Source organism: Pinus tabuliformis, chromosome 9, assembly GCF_031772625.1.
Source record: "Pinus tabuliformis cultivar Carrire ecotype Pingquan chromosome 9, CPIR1, whole genome shotgun sequence".
NCBI lineage: Eukaryota > Viridiplantae > Streptophyta > Pinopsida > Pinales > Pinaceae > Pinus > Pinus tabuliformis.
In genome coordinates, this window is record NC_142307.1 from 1409903442 (window position 1) to 1409929340 (window position 25899).

A 25899-nucleotide genomic window follows, 5' to 3' on the forward strand; every position below is an offset into this window, starting at 1 on the left:
TGTTCTGGGTATATTTTTTCGCATATTTGGTATTCTGGGATCGTCTTGCAGGTTAAGAGCATAACAAGTGGTATCAGAGCGCTTTCCAGCGCCGGTGGTTTCTCCAATTTTTAGCAAATATTTTTTTGGCTAGAGACGTGTTCCGGCGTCTTTAAACCACGGGATCTGTCATTGAGCGCATAAACCTGCGGATTTGGGGAGGCATGCACGCAGGAAATACAAGAGGTGGTCACGCTTGTTGGACTCCCTTGTAACCCCTGGGGTACCCCTTCGAGTAGTAGCGCATTAGATAGAACCACGCACTGACTGTCTTCCAAGTACCCTCTGGGTATATCGGAAGCCCCCTAGCTCCCTTGAAACCTTGCCATAGATAAATCGTCCATCGTCTTGCTGCTACAGTACACCGAGAACAACACTCAGAGAGATTACTTGCGCGTACAATATGGTAGTCGGGTTGTATGGCTAAGGCTACGGTTGATCCTCCTTGGTTAGTGCCCTGAGAAATTGGGCCGAGTACTACTGTCAGACCCTTATGTATATTGCGATCTGTAGCACCTGACACTCCTGGAGACCATTGTTCCCTTCTCTATCTCTGGATCGCGCATAATCTTTGCCAGATTAGATCTCACAAGTGGGGTTTTGTCACAGCAGCAACAATCAGTTCCGTCGTTCAGATCTATCAGAACCATCAGATCCGCAGCAGCAATCAGTGCCGCCGTTTAGATCTATCAGATCAGCCATTCAGATCTCTCAGATCCATCAGATCCGCCATCCAGATCTAGCAGTTTGGGCTCTGTGTCCGTCGCAACAATCAGATCCACCATTCAGATCTGAGTAGTGGTGTGGGTTCCTATACCTGGGTGTGATTTTCGCAGGACTTTTGGCAGCATTGACATTTCTGAGATTCGGCTACTGTAGTATTCCTAAGCAAGGAGTAAAACTCCATTCGGAATATTGGTGACTTAGCCCATAAGAATCAAGACGACGAGTTGAGCAAGGTGGTACCATTCAATTGTTAGTGCCAAAAAAAATAAAAAATTGGGCGGTCCCAAATTTCAAGTACATCAGATCGGTGCATGGTACAAACTAGAGCTCAAGCTATGGCGAATGAGAGGATGGACAACCTTGAATCACAATTGAAAGAGGTCGTGTTGCAGCTGCATAACTTAAATGCAACACTCTCTAAGGGCAAGGTGGAGGCACACGAGGAGGCATATATTGGCAATGAAAACATTGAGGGTGAGTCTAGCCAGTCTCTTCACCTCTTTGGCACCCACCAACAATCCCATCCGCGACCACCCAAGCTGGACATGTATAAATTTGATGGCTCTCACCCGGCCGCATGGATAGCACAAATGGAGCAATATTTCACACTGAATTACATCCTGGATAATGCGACTCAGCTTAGTGTGGGTATCATGTACTTGGACAATGAAAGATGGCAATGGTGGCAATGGCATCAACGTTGCTATGGAAGGCCCTTGACTTGGGAGACATTCAAAAAAGCTCTTATGGATCGCTTTGACCATGAATCTGATTTTTTGGGTCGTCTCACTAAGCTCCGACAGACAAGAACAATGAACGAATATATTGCCGCCTTTGAAGCCTTAGCTTTCCGCACTGGAGGTCTACACGATGAGTTCTACGTGGAATGTTTTGTCAGTGGTCTCAAAGAAGCCATACAAGCCCACGTCCGACTGCACCACCCTAGCTCATGGTTGCATGCTTGCAGGATAGCTCGTGAAGTAGAATGTGCGTTAGCGGCCCAATCCAATTGCCCAAATTTCATCACCAAGGGTCGCCCCCCACAGGCTCAAAGCACTACCCAAACACTCAAGGTTCAAAAGGTGTCACCAGCAGAAATGGCAGAAAGAAGAAAGCAAGGATTATGTTACTACTGTGATGAGAAATACTCCCCCGGGCATAAATGCAAGGAGCCCAAATTCTTTCAAATTGATGCTACTGATCACAGCTCATCGGAGGAAGCCCCACCACTTGAGGAACCAGAAGAGGAAGAAGAGGACAACCAGCAGGACAATGTACCAGAAGAACCAGTTATCTCGTTGCATGCTTTGGCAGGAATTTCTTCGCCCCAAACTCTCAAAATCAGAGGTTTTATTAAGCATCGCCTAGTAGTAGTCTTGATTGATATTGGTAGTACACATAATTTTATCCATCAAAGAGTCGCGGAAGCAGTGCATTGTTTTGTTCGAGTAGTTTCTAACTTCTAGGTCCAAATTGCTGATGGGGGGACAATGAAATGTGAAGGCCGATGTGAAAATGTCAAACTTCAAATGGGGGATTATCAGTTAAAGGCCCACATGTTTGCCATACACATGGGAGGGTGCGACATTGTCCTAGGTGCTGAATGGCTTCGCACACTTGGCCCAATCACAATGGATTTCCAGGAGTTATATATGAGCTTTAAGCAGAAAAACCACACACATACCCTCCACGGACTCCAGGCGAGAGCTCCCTCTATCATCAGCTCACATCAGATGGAAAAATTGTTAAAAAGGGGCCACCATGGAGTTATAGCCCAATTTAATGCCATCCAGGCCTTCTAACCCAATTCTCTTCATATTCACCCTGAGATGCAACAGATCTTAAACAACCATTTGCCAGTCTTTGATAAGCCTCATGAGCTTCCACCCTCGAGAGGGGAACATGATCATAGCATTACTTTGGTCCCAGGGGCCCAACCACCAAATATGCACCCATATAGATATCCGTTCGCCCAAAAGAATGAAATTGAAAAAATAATCAAGGAACTCTTGGAAGCAGGTGTCATTTGTCCTAGCATTAGTCCTTATTCATCGCCGATGGTTATGGTGCTCAAGAAAGAAGGGGAATGGCGTATGTGTCCAGACTTCAGGGCCTTTAATAAGTTGACAGTCAAAGATAAATTTCCCATCCTGGTTGTCGATGATTTGCTGGATGAACTACATGGGGCTCAATTCTTTACTAAGCTCGACCTTTGCTCGGGCTACCACCAAATTCCCATGAAAGAAGCAGACATTCCAAAGACTGCTTTCCGAACTCATGAAGGCCATTATGAGTTCCTGGTCATGCCATTCGGTCTTTGTAATGCCCCATCCACTTTTCAGAGCCTTATGAGCCACCTGCTCAAACCATATCTCAGAAAATTTGTCCTTGTTTTCTTTGATGACATCCTCATCTACAGTCGCACCTGGACCACACATCTTCAGCATGTAGATCTGGTCTTGCCCCTGCTCCGCAAGCATAAATTATTTGTCAAGATGTCCAAGTGCTCTTTTGGCATGGAAGAAGTTGAGTATTTGGGCCACATTGTGGGGCGTGAAGGTGTGAGGGTGGACCCCAAAAAGATCCAGGCAATGCAAGATTGGCCTCAACCAAAGACCTTGAAGAGCCTGAGAGGATATTTGGGTCTCATAGGCTACTATCGCAAATTTGTCCGCAATTATGGTCGCATTGCTAGGCCCCTCAGTCAACTCCTCAAGAAAAATTCATTCCTCTGGAATGAGGAAGCACAACAGGCCTTTACAGCTCTCAAACATGCCATGTGTTCTACTCCAGTCTTAGCACTACCCGACTTCACCAAATCTTTTGTGATTGAATGTGATGCTTCTGGTACGGGTATTGGGGCGGTCTTAATCCAAGAAGGTCGACCCTTGGCCTTCACGAGCCAACAACTAAGTGGGAAGAATCTGGGAAAATCTACCTATGAGAAGGAGATGATGGCCATCTTACATGCAGTAGATACCTGGCGACCATATTTATCAGGGTGACGTTTCCAAATCCGCACAGACCATCAAAACCTTAAATATTTTTTGGAGCAACGCCTATCCTCACCACAACAAAATAAATGGCTCGCCAAAATGTTGGGATATGATTATGAGATAATTTGCAAGAAAGGGCGCGAAAATTTTGTAGCAGATGCGTTATCTCGCCAATTTAAGGAGGAAAGTACCCTGCTCGCAATTTCCCTTCCCATTCCAGATTGGATTGAAGAGGCTCGCAAGGAGTGGCTTTCACATCCTTGGCTCTCCCAACTCATTAATCAATTGCAGGCGGATCCAAATTCCACAACGGGCTACCTGTGGCAAGATGAGATTCTTCGCTACAAGGACAGAGTCGTAATATCACCAACATCCACCCTCAAAAGTCGCATTTTGGTAGAGTTGCACTCATCTCCCATTGCAGGACATTTAGGCTTTCAGAAGACGTATGCTCGCACTCGAAGATCATTTTTTTGGATAGGCATGAAAAAGGACATTCTTACTTTTGTAGCTGAATGTGACGTCTGTCAGCGCCACAAAGGAGAAACAGTCAAATCCCCAGGCACATTACAACCATTGCCCATCCCGACCTCAATCTGGACGGAGGTTTCTATGGATTTCATTACGGGTCTTCCAAAGTCAGGAAACAAGTCAGTCATCATGGTGGTTGTGGACAGACTTTCTAAGTATGCTCATTTTTGTGCCCTACCCCACCCTTTTACACCGAATTTGGTCGCTCAATATTTCATGGATCAGATTTTCAAATTGCATGGCATGCCCACTTCCATTGTGTCTGATCGTGACCCGATCTTCACTAGTAACTTTTGGCAGGAACTCTTCCGGCTACAAGGTACCCAACTACAAGTCAGTACTGCCTATCATCCACAAACTGATGGTCAAACTGAAGCAGTCAACAAATGTGTGGAGACCTACCTTAGGTGTTTCACTTTAGAAAAGCAACATCTATGGGTACAGTGGTTACCTCTAGCCGAATGGTGGTATAACACCAACTATCATGCCACCACCAAAATGTCTCCATATGAAGCAGTTTATCGTCAACTCCCTCCTTCCCCTACTTCTTATATCAAGGGATGCTCAAAGGTACAAGCAGTGGATCAACTCCTACAGAACCGCACAACCATGTTGGCCCATCTTAGAGAGAATCTTCATCAAGCCCAGAACCGCATGAAGCAACAGGCAGATCAACTTCGCTTAGAACGCCAATTTCAAGAAGGGGATCAGGTATTTTTGAGGCTGCAACCATATAAGCAAACATCACTCAAAGACAAGGGTTTTCAGAAATTATCTCCAAAATTCTACGGACCGTATCAGGTACTTTAGCGCATTGGAGAAGTCGCCTACAAGCTAGCTTTGCACCCACCGCAAAAATCCGTCCAGTCTTCCATGTCTCATGCCTCAAGAAAGTGATTGGGAACCATTGCAGAATTCAAACCAATCTATCTGAAGTGGATGAAGAAGGATTAATCTGGCTCCAACCTGAATAGGTTCTTGACACACGAGAACGACACCTGCGTGGTCGCACAATCAAGGAAGTCCTCGTCAAGTGGAAAGATACCTCTCCAGAAGATGCAACCTGTGAACCAGCTACTATCCTTCAGCAGTTTCTATAGGTTCAACCTTGAGGACAAGGCTATTCTTATGGGGGAGGGCATGTTAGGGTCCAACCCTAACCCCCTTATTTATGTAATAGGATCGAGTCATAGTTATAGAGACAATAAAGCCCATATTAATAATTGTAAGTGGTTAACCCGCATTTAATGAAAGGACCACAGTTAGTTGCAAATGGGCCATGGTATTAGATAGATGGTATTAATAAGAACCATGGTATTGCCCCATGGTATTGCATGTATGAATCCTATATAAAGGATAGAGACTCCCCTCGAGGAGCATTGTGTCTTATTTTGTAATTGAGCTCAGCTCTATTGGAGGTTGCCCCCTCGAAGAGGCAAGTGAATGTTGCTTTCTGAATAATAAAATACTTCTTGTTATATCTCATTGTTCAATTTCTGGGTATATTTCTTCGCATATTTGGTATTCTAGTATCGTCTTGCAGGTTAAGAGCATAACATCCAACTTGGGCACTATCACGCTGTCCTCCAACATACTTAAATATCCAATCCAATGTCCACATTTGGTTCACTCTCACGCTGCCCTCCAACAGAGCACAACTGATCAATCCTGCTGTAGCATCTGCTCCTAGTTAGGGCATACAACACCTATGGAGATCCTTCCACATGGCTGCTAACTGACTCCTCAAATCTGCCTCTCCAAGGACACCATCCACCTCCATCAGTCAAGAAGACATCCGCAGTATACTGTTGCTGCCTCCTTGCCTTGGGATCTGTGCATTCACAGGACTGGTTAGGGCACACAACAGCAACCCCAAATCACTGCCCAAATTACTGCATTCCCTTATCCAACCAACAACCAACCTTTGCTGCCTTTTCTAGGCCACACTGCATTGCTTTAGGGCTTAAGGCTCCTTCTCTAGACCCCCTGCAACTCATGGATCTGCTTCAGCAAAGGTTGCGGCCTTCTAACACAAGGGATCATCACTGTTTGGGCTGCGGCTTCCTTTAGATGTCTGTGGCTAGGAGAGAGGGTCTTACTAGCCCTCTCGGTCCTCACAAACAATCACCAAAACTCGCTGCTGAAGCAGCCTTTCTCTGCGGCCCAAAACAGTGACAAAAACTCCATGAAAACATGCACAAAATTCACCCAAACTCACCTCTGAAATGCGGTTAGGATCGGCACCTTTGGTGTGCTCCAAAACTAGCCAAAACACATCCAAACTACCCTTGTTTCAAGCCTCTGACCTGTGGCCATGTAACTCAGAAAACTCGCACCCTAAACAGATCCAAAACAGTACTCCTTGTCCACTCCGTCCTTCCTAAATCTCGCTGTCCAATTTCAGATGTATTCTATGATGATCAATGCACTTGAGATGTCTCTAACTGCCTCGCACTTGACCTATGTTTATAGGCATCAAGTGGCTACAACGAATTAACTATGTGGGCTGCCATAAAATCACTTAACCACTAAGTTGACCTTAACCTTGTGTCATAAGCCCACACACAAACTTAAAAAATTCATAACTCTTCAATGACAACTCAGAACCAGATGATTTTCAATGTGTCAGATTTATCTCGACGAGCACTATCATCCTCATCCATCACATGTTGAAATCTCTCCATAGTTTTGTCCCCAACATCGATGGGTGCAAAACCCCAAACTTGGGTTTCAAGCTCACAAGGCCACTTGTGGAGCTCGTTCCTCCAAACCCTTGATCCTCAAGGCTTGGAGTACCTCCCAAGCTACAAAAATCAACATGTAAACCATCTGTAAGGGCTAGGATGATGACATAAGCCCTCCCTTTGTCTTCTGTAGTGAGACACATCCGCATCTGGACCCCGGGATATTTGCCTAGTGTATGGTGCAAGTGTGGAGCAGGCTGGGCATGGTGAACCAGGTGCATCATTCTCATCCAAAAGGTGGAACACGAGCAATCAATGAGCGGTGTTGGGGATCCATGAAGTAATTTCTGCTATGGTAGAGGCCCATGGCTCTCAACGCTCACCCTACAAATACCAATGTGGCCCTCTGGAGGGCTAGGACCCCGTATAGAGAGACCAAGCCCCAAATCGAGACCTACCCGCAATCTTGCATAAGATCCAATGTGTCCCCTTGCCCTCCAATACAACAAATCATTAGAATAATCAAGTAAAAGAGTTACAAGTCATCGAATCAATGGGGCACTTCATGGTGGCATGCCCTTCCATAATGGGCTTTGTCATGTACAAGTGTCTCCAGGCTCAACAAGGGGGTTTAATCAAAGACACTATTAGGTGGTTTCAACCTTTAAAGGGGGTGACATGTCCATGGTACATCCATCAGGTGGTAGGTGGCAAATGATATAGTGATGGAACAAAGTGGGGGCCAGGGGAATGCTCCAAGCCACATGCCATGGCACAAGAGTAACTGTAATAAGGGAAGTCCACACTTGGGTATATGAGCGTAGGAGGGATCAAATCATGGTGCATGAGTTACCCCGACCTTTGTGTTTACACCCTTCTTCATATGCCTTTTTCCTTTGGTTTTTCTTCATAACTGCACGGGGCTCTAGGGGATGAGAGCATGATGGGTAGGATATAGCAGTAGGTACCCCCTTTTAAGGTGGGGCATTTCATTGCCCACCAGGGGTTGGGGCAATCATGGGTTCCTTAATGTGGAGGGGGCTCATCTAGGGCCCATAGGAACTAGGGTGATTATCATAACTAAGGGGTAGAGCTCATGTTTAACTTTTTCCCACATGCTAAATTTGTATGTCTCGACCATCTTTTGCATTTTTTGGTACATTTCTTGTTGATAGTGGCCAAATTATGCTTTTTTTTTTCTTTTTAGCTCCATCAACCTCCAGGGAATTGTTCCAGGCCCGACCCAAGGTGTTGACAAGGGGAGGGGGAGGCTAACCCTATGTGGACGCAGTGGACCCATGTGGACCCAGATGGGAAAAGAGATGAATGGGGATAAAATGAGTGGAAGAGAGTAATGTATATGGTGTCAGGAATTGAGACCACAACCAAAATAGGGATTTCCCATGTAGTGCCAACCCTAAAGCTAATGGTCAGTAAAGGAGATCCCACGGGACTAGGATACAAAGGTAACCACCAAATCGAGCAGAGGAGACAAGAGTACAAACCTAGCCCACTCGTTCCGCCGAATCCACCACCAATCCATGCCCAAAAGTGTCCATGATAAGTAAGGAAAATTACTCAACTATACCAATGAAAAGCCATCCCTTCGCGGTCGGGATGCCCACCCTCAAACATACGATCATAACAGATGGGTGAGGGATCACATGGTTGGCTCAGGTGGTGGAGACAATTGCACATCAAGCTATTTGGTGGCTGCAAGGGGCTGCCGACTGAGGACCATCTAGGAGAAAAAAATTTCTCCTATGCATATTACCCACAGGGAGTAGGTAACAAGCATCATTAATGGCAGAAACCATTTCATACCAATAAGGTGAGCGAAGAACATTGAATGGTATCCCAGATGCATAGAGAAACCGATAAATTTTTGAATCCACATCATTCCTACACCCTTCGTCAAAGAAATTTGATATGGTTATATGCCTTAAAGTGATGTTTGTTCCTATGCCTCCATATCCATTGCCATGGGAGGATGTGGATGGAGTTCTTAGTCTATGTGATTGTGGGCTAGTGGTGTCATGTTCAAAGTCACCCTTTGATCTTTTAGATTTGTATTGGGCTTCCTCCTCTTCCCTATGTATTTGGTTCTTTGATGTTGTGACACACTTCTACAAGTGTTGATCCCTATTTGTTTATTTCCATCCCATGGCATTTTCCCACAAAGATGCTTTCTGGCATGGGTGTATGAACCTGTGTAAGTCTTTTTGCAATGGAGGCATGTAAATTTAGTGGTTCCACCCCCTTTCCCTCCTTCAGGCCTAGAAACATATTTCCACAATGGGGTTTGGTTTGATTTGGTTTTTGTGCCCTCATCATCTCCACTCTCCTCCTCCTCCTCACCAAGGTACTCCTCCTCTCTAGGATTTTCAAATCCACCACTACCCACTTCTTCATCCTCTTCATCAACCCTCCTCCTTCTACTCTCCAACACCATAATAACAAAAAAGGAACCAACATCAAGAGAATGCCAAGCCATATAGCCATGATGTTTGAAGTTTTGATTCTTTGAACTTTGGTGGAGTTATAGTTTCTTGCCTACAATAAAATGGAGGAATGGGAATGGGAAACTTGAAAGAGAGAAGACAACATTTTCATTTAACAATGAACATATAAAAAACACAAATGCTAGATTAGAGTTTAGATCCCTCCTAAAAAAATCGCTCCGGGACCGAATGGGAGCGGTTAGGGAGTGACCGCTCCTTGACTGCTCCCTTGTTCGCTCCTGAAAAATCAGGGAGATTTTTTTTTAAGGGAGTGCGCTCTCGATGTCACTCCCAAACCGCTCCCGAGCGGAGCGTGCTCCAAGAGCGAGTTCGAGGGGGGTGGGGGCGCTTCCCCGCAACCCTGGCCCCACGCCTTGCTTCTAAAGCAAGTATACCCCATCATTTGAGTCCCTCCTATGAATGGGCTCTAGAAATCACTACCTATCCAATCATTGACTTACTATTCATAGTGATTTCCCTCATACCAGGGCTCCTCCGATCGATGAAAGTCCGTAAAGAGCAGGGGACATTGACTGAGGTGACATTTGTCCTTGTCCCATTGTTGCCACTTGATCTAGTAGTAGTCCCTTAGGAACCCTTGCTAAATTGAGTGGTAACAATTATCATCTTGTGCAATATCTTTTCAAGTTGTATGCTCATTCACTAATTCTATTTTCAAGTTTCAGTTCATGTTCTCAAGATATTTCTAGCCTTTCCTATTCTCATGTTATAGTGTTAGACCTAGGTGGGGGATGCATCATGCACCTGTCCATGCTATTCTCAACCGTGATTTATTCAACAATACTATTTTGGCCGTTGACATAATTCCCTTCTTTTTTAATTTTCTCTTTATATGCAAGGGTGTTAGAACTCATAGTCTATAGTATATACCCAGTAATGTATGTAGTGTCAAGCCTAGGTTACTGATGTTAGTATACCTTCTTTGGGCAGGTTACAACTCAATATTTATCTTCTTTCAAATGCATTTCTCCTGCAATTGTAATGCTTAACGTTTCTCTTCTACTATTTAACTCATTCTGAGATTCTTGGATGAATGCCATTTATCTGTCTTTCTGAAAAACAAGATACTATTTCTTTCCATTAAATTTGAACTTCTTAAAACACTGAACAAACACGGATATAGTTTCTCTATGTCAATCATAGATTCTTTTTTAATGTATGTTGCACAAGTTTCTAGAATGTGGGAATGTCCAGAATGTGTGTACTGATGTTCAATATGGTGAGAAGCTTTGCGTTTAAATTTGTAGGAAATGGCAGGTTGGGATTGACAATATTATATTATTAGAAAAATGTTTAAAATTTAAATAAGTGTTTAACTATATAACATGCATACATGGTCAATTGGGGTTATCTTGGGTGGTTGGGAGGAATGAGTGGGAACCTCCCTACCCAGGTTCAATTCCCGCAAGTGACATGATGAACTTTGATGTAATGGTTGGAACATGTATATTCCTCGTATGGAATATATAGACATGTATCTGTGAAAAAAAAAATCTACATACATGCGTACATTATATTTGATATTTGAAATCAACTATATGATACCAATGTTCCAAATCTGCATGTAACTATTTGATATACATTTATGCATTTCACATTATAAAAATATGTAGAACAATGGTGCATGAATATTAATATGTGTTGAAATGCTGCAAAACAATTTTTTATATAGTGCATGAAAACAATTTCTAACCGAAAGAGAATAATGAGCCCTTTTCAGACAACTCAAGGTCATATTACTCCCTTTTGTGCATGTTGGATTTTGGGCCTATGGTTAGAATAAATAAATGGCTCTTGCACAATGCCTCTCTGGCAAGCCACATGTACATTCTCTGTAGAGTGTATGAATCAATCTGATAGGGTCAAAAGAGCATTCCAATCTATGTTCTGTTACCACCCAATGGCCATTACATACGACTCTATGTGTTAGAGATTACACACTCAAATTCAGTGTTGGCAGAAAATGGCGCTGGTAAACTACTTTCTAGCTCGGGATAATAAGCTTCATTACTTTTATCTGTGCCATGAATTCTGCCAATTTTTGTGTCCTGTGTGGCTTTGCAAATGCAAACACATCCCTGAGCTTTGCAATGATTTTTTGTTTTTTTAATTACTACTCTCAATCTGAACTAGGGTTGAGTTAGGGGGCGTTGGTGGCAATTTTGGTGGTTTTTCCCTAGGTTTTTAATCCCCACAAGGTTGGGGTGTCCAGTCAGAGAACTTCTGTGCACTCACAAGTCACAGCCAGTAGGTACACCTAGGAAACATGGTTAGGAGCAGCCAAATCCAACAGAAATGCTCCTGTGCCGAATGCTCTTTGACAGTCAAGTATCTTCTGTGTGCTCTTGGCCACTGGGTACACCCAGGAAACACAACTTAGGAGCAGCCACACCCTGGCAGAAGTGCTTCCATGATGGTCCCAAATCTTCCAGAGCTGTTCCCTAATGGAGCATTTCATGCTTCGTATGATGTTCCTGGGTGCGGGTGAGGGGAAACAGTGGGTACGGATTTCCCAACACCTGAGAGTAGTACCCCTGCACTTGAGTTTGTAACAGACCGTTCTATTTATGGAGATAACCTGTATGTGAAGAACCTTGTCTGTAGTTTCTGTTTCTTTTACTGACATTTATTTTATATTTGGATTGCAATTGCCTGTTAGAATTCTGTCTGCATTGTTTGTTTTATCCAATACTCATGCTTCGTATGGTAGTGTTTGAGTTTTGTATTTATCTTTCAAAAAGAAGAAGTTATTGGAAAGGTTTTAACTTTTTAGTTCACAAGTTGGGATGAGTCAAAGGTCCATCCATTTATTTGCTTATAATTAGTCATTTGAAGGTATTGGCAAACGGCCAGAAAGAAAAACGATATCAAAATTCTGGTAAATAATCTTGACCCTGGAATAAAACAGCAGAAAACATATGCATATCGAAGTATTTGCATTGTGAGAGAAGAAAAGATCGGCAAAATCTAACTCTTTGCATTGACAGGATTCACCCATGAAATTTCCTGCTGCGAAGTATCTGAAATTACGTGCAGTTGGCGCTCCTGCAGTTGTTATATCACTTGCAACACAGGGTGTATTTCGAGGGTTTAAGGACACAACAACTCCTCTTTATGCAACAGGTGAATATAGAAGTCAGAATATTTTCAAATGCTATTGTTCTCATGTCTGTAAAGCTGGACATGCAATTAATTTCTAATTAGCATAGTTATTTAATCAGCAGACTGGTCAATAACAGAATGGTAGTTTTTCATTCTTTTATCCATTAGCTAAATCACACTTTTTTGAAACATCACTACTATTCATGAATAAATTTCCTGTTGTTCATGTGACATATCAAGTGTTTTGTGTGACAACTTATCTAGTTTGAATCGTGTGTGAAGGATTCAACTTGAAGGCATTATATTAAAGGAATAACATTCTCTCAAATTCATTATGAGGAAGTTCTGACAGGTTGTGGAAATGAACATGTTCCCTAAGCCCAGCCTATGTTTATGCTAACAACTATACCTATGATATGCTAGACTGCAAACACAGCTAATACACATTCATTAAGTGCTCATATGGCTGGTTATTAACTTACTATACAGAAATTTGGTATAATTTATTACTGGGTTAACACCTTCAAGAGAAAAAAATTATAATTTTTACAACACCTCTACTATTTTACGCATCTAAAAATCATAATTTTTACAACACCTCTACTATTTTACGCATCTCTCAATGCCGTCATTGCTAGGTTAGTGCTCTCCTTATCATCTGTGAAGCAGTACATCCATTCTAGTGGGTGCACATATTCACATTCATCCTTGTCCTCCTATTCAGTTCATTTCATTAATCAGAGATTCAAAACCTAGTAACATGTTCTCCAGTCTGTTGGTTCTTCTGTACAGTTGCTTTGTTGTTCCTTTTTACAGGGTTTGACTGTCTTAGTTTGTTGGTTAACTATGGTTGATGTCACTTGCCTGTTGCCTTACTCCACTGGGGTAATAGATTTCTGTGTTATTCCTTTATTTTGGTTACCCAATACAGTCGTTGAGTTTGGGTTGTCAAATTCTTTCGACTTATTGGAGCTCTGCCTTCATCTTGACGCTGGATTACTTGAATACTCCTTATTTCTTGAGTAGTTCATCACACAAGATAGCTCATTCCCGGGCTCCAACTTCTGAACTGGGCAGTAGTCCAATTTCTGCAAACTTATTCTTATTATTTCAAAAATGGCCTCAGTGACAATTTCTTGGAGTTATTCCCATTATCCATCATATTGGATGAAGTTTGCACTTGAGATTTTCATCACAACAGCTATGATTTTTATTACAAGGATCAGGCTTGCAGCATGGAATTGTTGGATGGACTGGGGCACATGTATGCTTAGGCTTAGAGGTGCTGCTATCTTTTGATTGAATTGATGGTTTGGTGGTTGCTAATAGGTGTTGAATGGGATGTTCTCATGTGCTAATTTATAGGTTGGCATCTACCTAATGATTGATATCTTGTTGATGTAGTGTGCTGCCCTTCTTTAACATTGTTGTCAATGTTTGGATTTTCGTGAAGAGTTTTGCTTACATTGATATATTTATTTAACCTTTGGCGCATTTCATGGAGTGGGAACCCATTAACTTTAGGGTCTCCCTAAGTTGCAAGTGTTAATAACTGCCTCCATGGTGTGGTCATTAAATTAAAGAGTGCTTTGCCATGGTTTTCTAAGCATCATAATATTATGATAATGAGGTGTTGCTAGTAGGTGTTGAATGGGATGTGTTCATGTGCTAATTTATGGGTTGGCATCTTTCTAATGGTTGATATCTTGATGACGTAGTGTGCTGCCCTTCTTTAACATTGTTGTCATGTTTGGATTTTCGTGAAGAGCTTTGCTTACATTGATATATTTTTTTAACCTTTGGCGCATTTCATGGAGCGGGAGCCCATTAACTTTAGGGTCTCCCTAAGTTGCAAGTGTTAATAAGTGCCCCTTGGTGTGGTCATTAAATTAAAGAGTGCTTTGCGATGGTTTTCTAAGCCTCATAATATTATGATAATGAGGTGTGAGCACCCTGGCTCATTTGGGTTGTGTTCAAACTTTGATGGGTGTGTTATGATGTAGAACATGAATATTAACCCCTAGATGGAGTGCTCACCTTGATGCACATATGTTGAGGCAGGTCACATTATTGCTTAAGTGAACAGGTCATCAGGTTGGTTTTGGAATTCATTTGGTTGATTTGGTCAAATTCAATAGGACGGAGTGGAGAAGGTTTATATTCATTGGATCTATCCACTTGTGCAGGTTTCGAGGAGTTTTAGCCACCTTGGAGCATGTTTTATTGTTATTTGAAGGAGCTGATTTTGTTAAACTTAACATGATAATTTCACATTGGAGGAAGAACTTTTCTATTTTTGGGAAGTTGTTAAAGACCCCAAGACCTTTGACCTATCATGCATGTGTAACATTCTACCTACTTAGCACTTTTCACACTTCCCTTGGTCACCCTCCTCTTTTTCATATGGTTTAGGAAAATCAACACATGGCTTTGGAAATCAATTGATTGTTTTGGCCCATGGTTTGAAGATTATTAATGAAATTAACTCCCTTGCACATTCATGAAGGTGTATGCATAGATCTACCACCTTGGCACATTTCTATAGGGCACACCCCTACTCAAGTAATGTTGTATTATTTTCCTTGTCAAAGTGTTGGAATATGGCAACAAGAATATTCCAATTTAATCCGTCCTTGAATTAAATTGTGAATTAAAACCGAATTTAGTCTTAACAACTACTTGGAAATAATTAATTAATTAATTTTAAATTAATTAGTTGGAGAAATTCAAGTTAGAAGTCTTTCTGAAATCATGCAAGAGTTATCCCTTAAATTAAAGAGATAAGATTGAGTTATATTTGAGTTGTAATTAGTTAACTAAGTTTACTGAATTAAGTCCAGTTAAATTAGTTTCAAACTGTTTGAGGAACTAATAGTGAGTTAATAGGCAGTTGATGCATTAATGCACTCAACTAGTGCTACTCCAGTTAATTGAAGATTCCCTCATCAGAAACTCATGCATGTCTATTATGAGAAAGACCCAGTTGAGATTAATGTTCAAGGACAATGTACTATTAGTTGCACGTGTTTTCTCATGGAGAAAAATCATGCATGTAGTCAAGGATTCATCCTTGAGGATTGCACAGTTTTGAAGGCTTGTTTTTCCACTTGGTAATAGGCTAATCATCCACAAGGAACAACACAAGGAAATAGGAGCTTGGAGGGCAGAGAGGAAGGCTGGAGAGAAGCCAAGATTGCCTGTGAGTATCTGTGAGGATTGTACTGAGAGCTGGCTAGCTGTGAGAGCTAAGGCTTTGTACAATTCCTATGTATTTCCACCATGTATGATAATACAATAGTGTGGGGTTTTATGTGAGACTTTCCCCAAAGTATTTTCATGTGTATTGTGCCATTGATTCTTCTTCTTCTGGTTATATTGTTCAGCTCGATCTTTAAGCTTCCGCAAATTGATAGTAGAAATAGGTTATAGTATTCTGCTTTGATTTATGTTGCATTATCGGGTTAACCTATCACAGATTTTCTACACAAAGTGGTTATTCATGAAAATATTTCAACGATTGCTCAAAGATTATTCTATTATTCGTTGACGACTTCTTTGCACACACATAGAAGGTTGCTACACATTGAAGAGTATGCTATTGGGCTGGGTGAGGCAGCATTCTAGTTTTCAGGGGCTTGTTGCACATTTATTAAGGACACGTTACTATTTTATTGGGGTCAAAACCCTAATTCGCCCACACTTGTAACCTTTGTTCGCACAAGAGAGGTCATTCTTGAAGGGCACAGAGCCTCCAAAAATCTACAATGTTTTCCTAAAAAATATTTACATTCTCAGCTCAAAGCCAAATGTAAAGTGACACACCTAGGTGAAGATGCCCAAAGCTGCAAGCTAGTGTTTTGTTAGCATTACATTTATCCTTACGTCTCCTTTGTCTGACAACTTCTTGTATTGTGTGTTAAATATTTAAGGATCTTTATTATCTCTGGAAGTTCTCATCTTTAAAAAAAATGAACACAATTATGGATGTATTGAACAGAATTGCCATTGGAAGAAATCATACAAGCTGTGATATGAGTTCTTTCCTTGCTTCTAGACTAAGAGCATGGCAGTTTATAATAATACAATCACATTACTTTCCTCCAAGTTAGATCAGCAAAATATCAAAAGCAGCTGAAAAATGATACAAAATCCTATCAGTCACAAACGATATTTCTCATGTGACAGGGATAGCACCATTCTGCAAGATATACTCCGATCAATAATGTGTGTAGTAGTAATGGTGTTGCTATTGCAAATCATCCAACAGAACTTTGCAGATTGAAATTTGCACAACCTGGTCTAAGCAACATTAACTCTGCACTCCAACTAAATACACTACCAATGCCCTTTAATTAAGCTATTTTTTGAGAAAATCAAGAAAAAAGAGTTTGATTTCACTTACAGAGCCATGTAGACAGTAATAAGATATACATTGACACTCCTTCAAGATATCCTTTCAAATTTAAATCCTTTAATATCAGCTTTAACAAACCCATAACATAGTTTTGAAACTGATCTTATATCTATGGTATATGCCTTCATTCCTATATGTTTAACGCTAAACTTAGGTATAGCTGTTAGTTGTGGAAGTCCAAGGATGTTGTTTGGCAAGCCTTGTGACAATTGGAATCCAAGATTTGAATATTCTACAAGACCTAGATTTAGAGGAAGTAGTGAATGAATAATAACATTGAAAGGGGTAATGGAAGCTTGAAAGAAGACAGGAACCACAATATTTGAGGTTTCAAATTAGAGGCTATTAGTTGCTTTCATGATGAATGGATGGAATTCTACATTGAGAAAGTAACATGTAAATATAATAACTAGTAAAGCAGTTATGGGAAGACATGCTCATTGTGAATGTAAATGTGAGAACAAAGGAACTGAATGGATAGCAAGTTCACTTAAACAAGTTTAAGTCTGTATTACCACTTGCGATTTCACACAATAATAGTTCTGTGATGTAACAAAGAAGAAAGATGTTCTAATAATTAATTGATTAAAACAGGAATTAGGAACAGCACAAACAACATAAAGTCTTGAGAAGTAGCTTAAACTCACGCTGAAAATATTGTACTAGATGCTGATATTTGGAAGGAGATTACAAATAATAATTTTTCTTCTGGTCTGTTTTCTTATTTTAATACTTCTCCAATCTTTACTTATCTGTTTTACTTTTGTGAGCCTGTATTCTAGAGTTCTGATTCATCTATGTGGCATTGGTTTCAGTGGCAGGTGATATATCCAATATTATTTTGGATCCAGTTCTTATATTTCTTCTTAGACTTGGAGTTAGTGGCGCAGCCGTTGCCCATGTTCTATCTCAGTATGTGGCAATTGTATATTGCACTCCATATGATTCTTTATATGGTGGAGACTGGAGAATAAAATAATTTTGCTGGATAACCTGGAAATATATGTTTCATGCAAAAAACATATTCATGCTTTGGATTTTATGTTTGAACATTGCTATCACTTGGAGAATAATTTCTATGGTCTTGTACAATCCATTACTTTTGTTGTGTCAAAGGAAGAGAAGATGGTGAAAACGTCATATTCATCATCTGCACTTCCAGATATTGATATTAGTGTGCTCTGAATTGCAGGTATCTTATTGCTTATATTCTTTTGTGGAAATTGCACAAGCGAGTTGTGCTTTTACCACCAAAAATCAGTGACCTACGATTTGGTCACTTTTTCAAAAGTGGTAAGATGCTACTGAGAATTCTAGAAGCAAGCTAGGACATGAAGCTTTCACTCAAATACTTGTTTAATTCATATGCTTTCTTAGTAATGACAATAGCTGGGTTCTCTATTTTTTTTGTTTTTTGTAATTGTTAATCCTACAATGATCTTCAACATTTTAAATTACACATACCTTCTGGAAAATTTTGAACTTTGCTATGGTGATGCGATTCATGATACTGATAAGTATGTTAACTAACATCCAGAAGTTAACGAAAAGTATATCCAAAAGATCAAAATGTCACAATAACTAGCAATCCAGTCCTGCAGGCACCAATATACTGGGTACTTGATCTTTAAAAATTGCAGTAACTAAGAAATGTTTGCATGGAGAGTAGCATGTAGTGAAAGAGACTGACCACCTTGAATGGCTTCAGGACTGAAAAGGTGTCATAAATTTCTAACCAAGCTAATAATTGCCTAGTTTGAACTATCTTTGATAAGTGAATTTCTTTTCAGGTAAGTTTCAAGGTGCTCCTGTGGAACACATACAATTGGGCTAGTTGAATTCAAAAGCTTGTTAAATGCTTCTGAAATATAGCCATATGCAATTTTTTGAAAAAAAAACCCTGATAATCTCTGTATTTTGCACTATCAGAGAGCAAGATTTTTCAACCATGACAAAAGGTGCCTAATAAGATCGAAAGGTGCATATGACCTTTGTTAGTCCTGATATAAGAAGACAGTCTTTTTATACCTTACCCAAATAGGTGTTAGCTAAAGAGTCCAAAAAGGGATATTATTTTTTTAGCATAATATTAATTTCCTGTGGGAGAGCAACTGAAATCCCTGCATGTCAGAAATGCATCGATCTTATTGCAACTGGCGGTTGGTGTGAAAATTCTATCACTGCAACAACTGATTTATTTTACCTACTTATTTTCCAATAAGTTATTTATGAAAATCCTTTAGTAAACATTAAAATAAATTCTGCTACAGAGATCACACCATAATACAGAAACAAACACATGCACAAGAATCAACACATCGACACAGATATTTTGGAAAACAATCCCTGGAAAAACCTAATGTGGGAAAACCGGTGCAGCAAGGGAGGATTTTTTTGTTCAGCAATTCTTCAGTACAATTGGGTGCCAAACTGGTTTACCCAACAGAGAGAAAAATTCTCCAGAACTTATCCCAGTCTCAGTGTCAGGCTAGCTGTCCTCTGCGTAGCTCCTAGATCCTCTACATCAGCTCCTGCCTCTCTACGTCAGCACTGGGCCTCTCTGCGTCACCCATGCAGGCCCTCCAGTGATTGCGCAGACCATAGTTGCAGGAATCGCCCCCCCCGGATCCAAAGCCGGAATCGCGACCCGTACGGAATCGTTCCGGAATCTCCAGGCGAAGCGCGATTCCGAATTTTAGGTGGCGCGATTCCTATTTTTAAAAACGATTCCTGCCATTTAGGTTGCGTTGCCCCCGGAATCGCGCTTCGGAAGGCGATTCGGGCAAGAGGTTGCGCCACGCAACCTGCCCGGAAGCGCACGCCACCCGCACGCCACCCGGGCGCAACCCGCACGCAACCCGGGCGCAACCCGCGGGGCAGCAAAATAAACATAATTTTTTTTTAATTTCTTTTAAAATTTAACTTAACTAAGCATGAGGGGGTGGGTTAGGGTGAGTTTAGGGTGAGTTTAGGGTGACTTTAGAAAAGAATAAAGCCCCCATTCTCTTCTCATTTTCTCACTTTGAGTTTATGAGAGTTGGAGAAGAGAAGAGAGGAGAGGAGAAGAGAAGAGAGGAAAGGAGAGGAGAAGAGAGGAGAGCTTGGAGGAGTGAAGAAGGAGGAGCTAGGAGAAGGAGGAGGAGCTTGGAGCAAGAGCTTGGAGGACTTCATCTACAAGAGCTAAAGAGGTAAGTTCAGATTAAAGACATGTTGGGGCAGATTAAAGACATTGTTGAGCCTAGAGATACCACCTTGTACAATTATATTCGTGTAGAGGTGCAAAACCGATGGGAAATGCTAAATATTCCATTGCATGCATTAGCATATGTTTTGACACCTAAATACTATCATCCATCATGGCTTTCAAAACCAGCACCTGGGGGGGGAAGCAGGAAAAAACCACACCAAGATAGAGAGGTTCACGAAAAATATATGGCTGCATTGAGTAGATTAATCCCTGATGATGAGGAGGCTGCATTGGTACGGAGACAGGTGAGCAACTATACGCTCAACACTGGTCCATTTGGGAGCATGCATGCAATTCAAGATCGAGAGCATTTTTCTGCTCTTGAGTGGTGGAACATGCATGGAGGGGGTACTCCACTTCTACAGAGTTTGGCATTGCGGGTGCTATCACAGGTGGTAAACACTTCTTCTGCAGAGAGGTGTTGGAGCTCTTATTCTTTCATCCACAGTGTTAAAAGGAACAGGTTGAGTTTAGACCGGGCAGAGAGCTTGGTTTATGTTCATTACAACTTGCGATTGTTGTCCCATTACTGTGAAGATGCAAAGTCTAATAAAGACTTGTTGACTTGGGACAAGAATCCAGAGGAGCCCAATTTGGAGGATGGAGTGTTGCGACTAGAGCAATTAGAGGATGCTCTTATCCAGGTATGTCCATTGTGGTATGAATTTTCCAATTTTCCCTTATAAAGCATTTCTCTAATTCATGTTTTTAATTTTTTTGTTAACTAGTGTTTTTTTTTTTTTGCATGAATTTTTTGAGCGATTCTAGGATGATGATGACCGTGTTGATATGCCACCACCCCCACCCCCATCTGGTCCCTTGGTTCCTAGGTTCCATGGTTCAACACCAACAGCAGGGGGTTCTTCTTCATCAGTTCCAGTGCCACGACTTACACAGGGACCATCTTCTTCATTGCCACCACGTGGAGGCCCACCATCACGTTCTATTCGTGGTGGAAGGAGGAGAGATTAGTAGATATATTCACAATCTACTTCTTTTTGTCATAGATTACTCATTAGACTTGTAGACTTGTGAATTTGAATTTTGAACCTTTTTGGCTTGGCGGTGACCAAGTGACATATTTTGTAAACATTATTATTTGAATTTTGGACATGACAAATGTTGACAGTTGCTCACTTGCTAGATAAATCATAATATGCTCTATGTTTTATGTTTTATAATATGCTTAAATGTTTTATGTTTTATAATATGCTTAAAAATTTGATGTATGTTTGTAATAGCTAGAATATAGATGATTGTTGTACTAGTAAGTAACTACAATGGAATCATGGATGCCATATCTATCTTGATTTATGCAAAAATATGCATGTTTTCATGTCTTCTACAATTAATTTGGTATTTGGGATGTTTGTTTTGAGTATAAATGCAAAAAAATATAAAAATATATATATATATAGTAGACGCTTCCGCGGACGCTTCGCTTCCTAGATTTTTGGAAAATGACGCTTCCGCGCTCCGCGCTTCCGCTTCGCTCCCGCTTCGTGCAACATTGGCGCAGACTGCTACCTCTGCGTCTTCCTAAGAGGCTCTGCGTCTGCCTCTCCAACCTTTACGCTGGTCTTCTGGTGCTGTTCCCGCTGGTGCTTCTGCCTCTCTGCTGAGTATTTGGGGTCCCGGAGAAGATCCTCCATCCCAACTATCCCTGCCCCTCAACTGCAAGAAATTTCCTTAATCGAATTTCCTCCTAAGAACTTCTCACTTCAGAAAATCGATCTCTTGATTTCTCTTGGTGTGTTTTCCAAATGACCCTCAAGCCCCTTCTTATATGTTTCTATTGGACAACCAGTGGCCTAGATTAACTCCTAATCAAAGGATCAGATCGTTTTGACTTGATCTTCGTCTTTTTCTAGAAGTTACACCCACAACTCGATTAATACCCATTAATATTTTAATTTTCCTAAGTTTAAACTTTAGGAACTCCATTAAAAATATTAATTATTTTAATATAATAGTCTCTGGGCGGAATTTCCCAAAACGCTTTCTGGGTTCTTTGGAATACATGTGCCCAAGCCTCCCTGCAAAATTTGAGGCCTAGAGCACATCTGATGCTACCCCAAATCAACACTCCCTCTTAGCAAGGAATGTGCTCTAGCAATATACTGCTGCTGCATATTGCTCTGACTCTGAAGCATCGTCTTCTGCGTTGTTGATGTCTGACATGCTGTCCACCAACTACTGCGTTGCTGCTGCAATTGTATTGCTGCCTTTGACACTGCCACTGCCAATGCTACATTTGTACTACAACTCCCTCTCAAATGCTGCATTTGCTATGCTGCTAGCACTGCCACTGCTAACATTGCATCCGTACTGCAACTCAGTTGCTGAGAGAAGCAACTGAAAAACATCCAAAATTACTGAACTAACTGTGTTCAGTATGATACCACGTGAATGCTGGAATTGACTGCTACTAGTCTCTACACTGGCCCTCTGAATCTATTGCGCTGCTGCTAACCTCTGCTTTGTGCCATCTGCACTACTGCCAACTCTGCTCTACGTTGTTCAGTCTCTGGCACTCCTAGCCACTGCAACTGTCTCCCCGACACTCATTGGCACCATTCGACACTAGTCCATCCTGCTACTGCAAATCTGGGCTCCCGTAGCAAGGTATTGATCCAAGAGGTGGACTCCTCAAGGATCCTGCCCATCTGTAGCCTTTTCAAACTACATCTCCAAATCAGCCCACCTCCCTCTTGGAGGTATCTCCGCTGTCATGGTGAACTCCTCCTCTTCGATCTTCGTGGTTGCAACCTTAGGATCGTGCTTCTCATCCTTTTCCTTTTTCTTCAAAGGACACTGGGATGAATAGTGGCCCATCTCGCCACATGTGAAACACTTCACCTTGGAGATGTCCTTCTTTCATCTTTGTTGCCCTTGTTACCCTTTTGATGCAAGGGTTGCATTATCCTCCTCCTTGGGCTTCGACCTACTGCTATTGCTGCTTCCTTCAAGTTTGACCTTGACCAGGTCTCTCCTCAGCTCCTCTTGTTTTAGAGATGCTCACATCTCATCCCAATTAGGCAATGCTGCTCGTCTCAGGATACTTTGGACAAAGACTTGCCACTCATCTGATACAGAATTGAGGGCCAGTCTAACCAACTCTGAATCCTGAGGTGTATGCCCCGCAACAAACAACTCATCATGGGTTTCCTTTAGCTTCGTGAGGAATGGATCCACACGCTCTCCTTTCTGCATTTGAGCAGATCTCAGCTTCTGCTCCAAGTACATCTTTTGCTGCTTGGAAGATCCCTGATATAACGTGGCCAAGGCATCCCACATCTCCTTAGCAGTCCCTCTGCTAGCAATGTGACACACCACGTGATCCTTGACTCCATCCAGGATCATCCTCTTGGTTTTTGCCATCTCAGCTCTGTACTTCTTTAGCGGATTTGCATTCGCAGGTTCAACCACCACACTGTTGACGTATGTCTTGAGGACATGCTCATCTAGAAGGAAGGACATTCTTGCCTTCCAGATGACATAATTGGACGCTCCGTCCAACCTGTCCCGATCCCTCAAGCCATTGGTTGCCATTTCTGCCAAAAATGTCGAAAATCTCCTTTTTGCTTCTCACTGCTGCTGCTGCTCGGCCAATGAGAAAATGGACTTCTCGGCGAGAAGTCTGCTTGAGGAAAAGTTCCCTCAAGGTGCTTCTCTTCTTTCTTCTGACGTTTTTTAGCTCAACAACGAGCTTGCTGAAAATTTGAATCCCACCAGCTCTCTCACACAGAGGCTTCAACGCTTCTCCCTCTTCCCTAGCAAAAAATTGAACCGAAATTCCTTCTTTCCGTCGACTCAATCGGAGAGAGGCTGCCTCAAAAATCTGCGTCCCGGCTTGGAACTGCGTCAACCCTCTGGGGGTTTCGAACTGCTGCCTCTTGTAGCTTTTTCAAAGTCCCTTCTTCTGCTCAGCGCTAGATCTACCGGCTCTGCTCTTCTTGCTTCACCTGCAGCTTTGATACCATGTGAAAATTCCACAAGAGGAACCCCTACTGCAGCAAACTGATGTTACTTCTCCTACTTGTTAATCCATACAAGTTATTTATTGTGTGCTATGGCAAATATCGAAGTAAATACTACTGCAACCTTCACTTAATTAAATTATAAGAAGAAACAAGATACTGAGCAAGAAGGAAAATACAACACAATAGACACCGTTATTTTTGGACAAATGTCCCCAGAAAAACCCAATGCGGGAAAACCGGTGTAGCAGCTCTGAGGGTTTATTATTATTAAGTAGTAGTTCTGAATACAACTCTGGATGCCCTTCCGACAATCCAGTTATAGAGAAAAAGACACTGGCAGAAAACTTAGTGAGATTACCTCACTTCAATCGGCAAATTCCAGCTGATCTGGCAGCTGAACTGACTATCCCTGGCTACAACTGCGCTACCTCTTCGCAGTAACTACGTCGGCGTGGAGCTCTCTGAGGCTCTGCATCAGCTCTGTGCTGGGTCTCCTTGCCTCTTGAAGCTCTGATGTCAACCCTTCCTGGCTGATCCGACAACTCCCTAGTAATTTTGGACTTCTGTTGGAAGGCAACTTTACCTTTGCACTGGCCTTTCTGGCTTTGCGTCAAGCCCTGCGTGGGCCCTCCTGGCCCAACATCAGTCCTTCCCGGGCCTGCGCTACCTCCACTGGTGCTTCTCTGCCTCTCTGCTGAGTATTCGGGGTCTCAGAGAAGGTCCTCCAACCCAACTATCCCGGCCCCTCAACTGCAAGAAATCTCCTCAATCGAATTTCCTCCTGAGAACTTCTCACTTTAGAAAATCGATCTCTTGATCTCTCTGGGTGTGTTTTCCAAATGACTCTCAAGCCCCTTCTTATATCTTTCTGTTGGACAACCAACGACCTAGATTAACTCCTAATCAAAGGCTCAGACCATTTTGACTTGATGTCCATTTTTTTAGAAGTTACACCCACAATTAGATTAATACCCATTAATATTTTATCTTTCCTAAGTTTAGACATAGGAACTCCATTAAAAATATTAATTATTTTAATATAATCATCTCTAGGTGGAATTTCCCAAAACGCTTTCTGGGTTCTTTGGAATACATGTGCCCAAGCCTCCCTGCAAAATTTGAGGCCTAGAGCACATCCGATGCTACCCCAAATCAACAAAGATACTACGTGTTGTAGTGACCAAACTCACCACACCTGAAGCACTTGACCTTTGACAAGTCCTTCTTCTTATTCTTCTGCTCCCCCCGCCCCTGATTGGGACCCTTCGATGCTAGGGCCACATTCTCCTCCTCCTTCACTCCGTTCGATCCGTTGCGACTACTGCCACTGATGGGGCTCTTAAGCAAGGTTCGCCTCATTTCCTCCTGTTGCAAATCGGCCCACATCCTATCCCATCTAGGTAGCATGTCTCTGCCCAATATACTTTGGACGAAGACTTGTCAATCCTCCGAGACACTGTTTAGTGCCAACTGTACTAGTTCTGATGGTTGAGGCACTGCCTCAATCATTGCAAGCTGATCTGGAACCTCTTGAATCATGGAAAGGAAGGAATCTATGCCTTCTCCCTTCTGCATCCTGATGCATCTGAGCTTTTCTTCCAGGAACATCTTCCGCTACTCGGAAGAACTTTGATATAGTGTGGAGAGAGCTACCC

At 41.9% G+C, this 25899-nt stretch overlaps 1 protein-coding gene across 3 annotated transcripts in view; it reads left to right on the forward strand.

Moving 5' to 3' along the window:
* LOC149153829 (MATE efflux family protein) overlaps positions 1-25899 on the forward strand; it is a 131277-nt gene that overhangs the window by 69719 nt on the left and 35659 nt on the right. For all 3 annotated transcript variants that reach the window (XM_089440230.1, XM_089440231.1, XM_089440229.1), the window contains 3 exons: positions 12486-12621; positions 17830-17926; positions 18207-18307. In XM_089440230.1, the coding sequence (XP_089296356.1) occupies positions 12486-12621; positions 17830-17926; positions 18207-18307 (334 nt within the window). The remainder of the gene's footprint in view (positions 1-12485; positions 12622-17829; positions 17927-18206; positions 18308-25899) is intronic.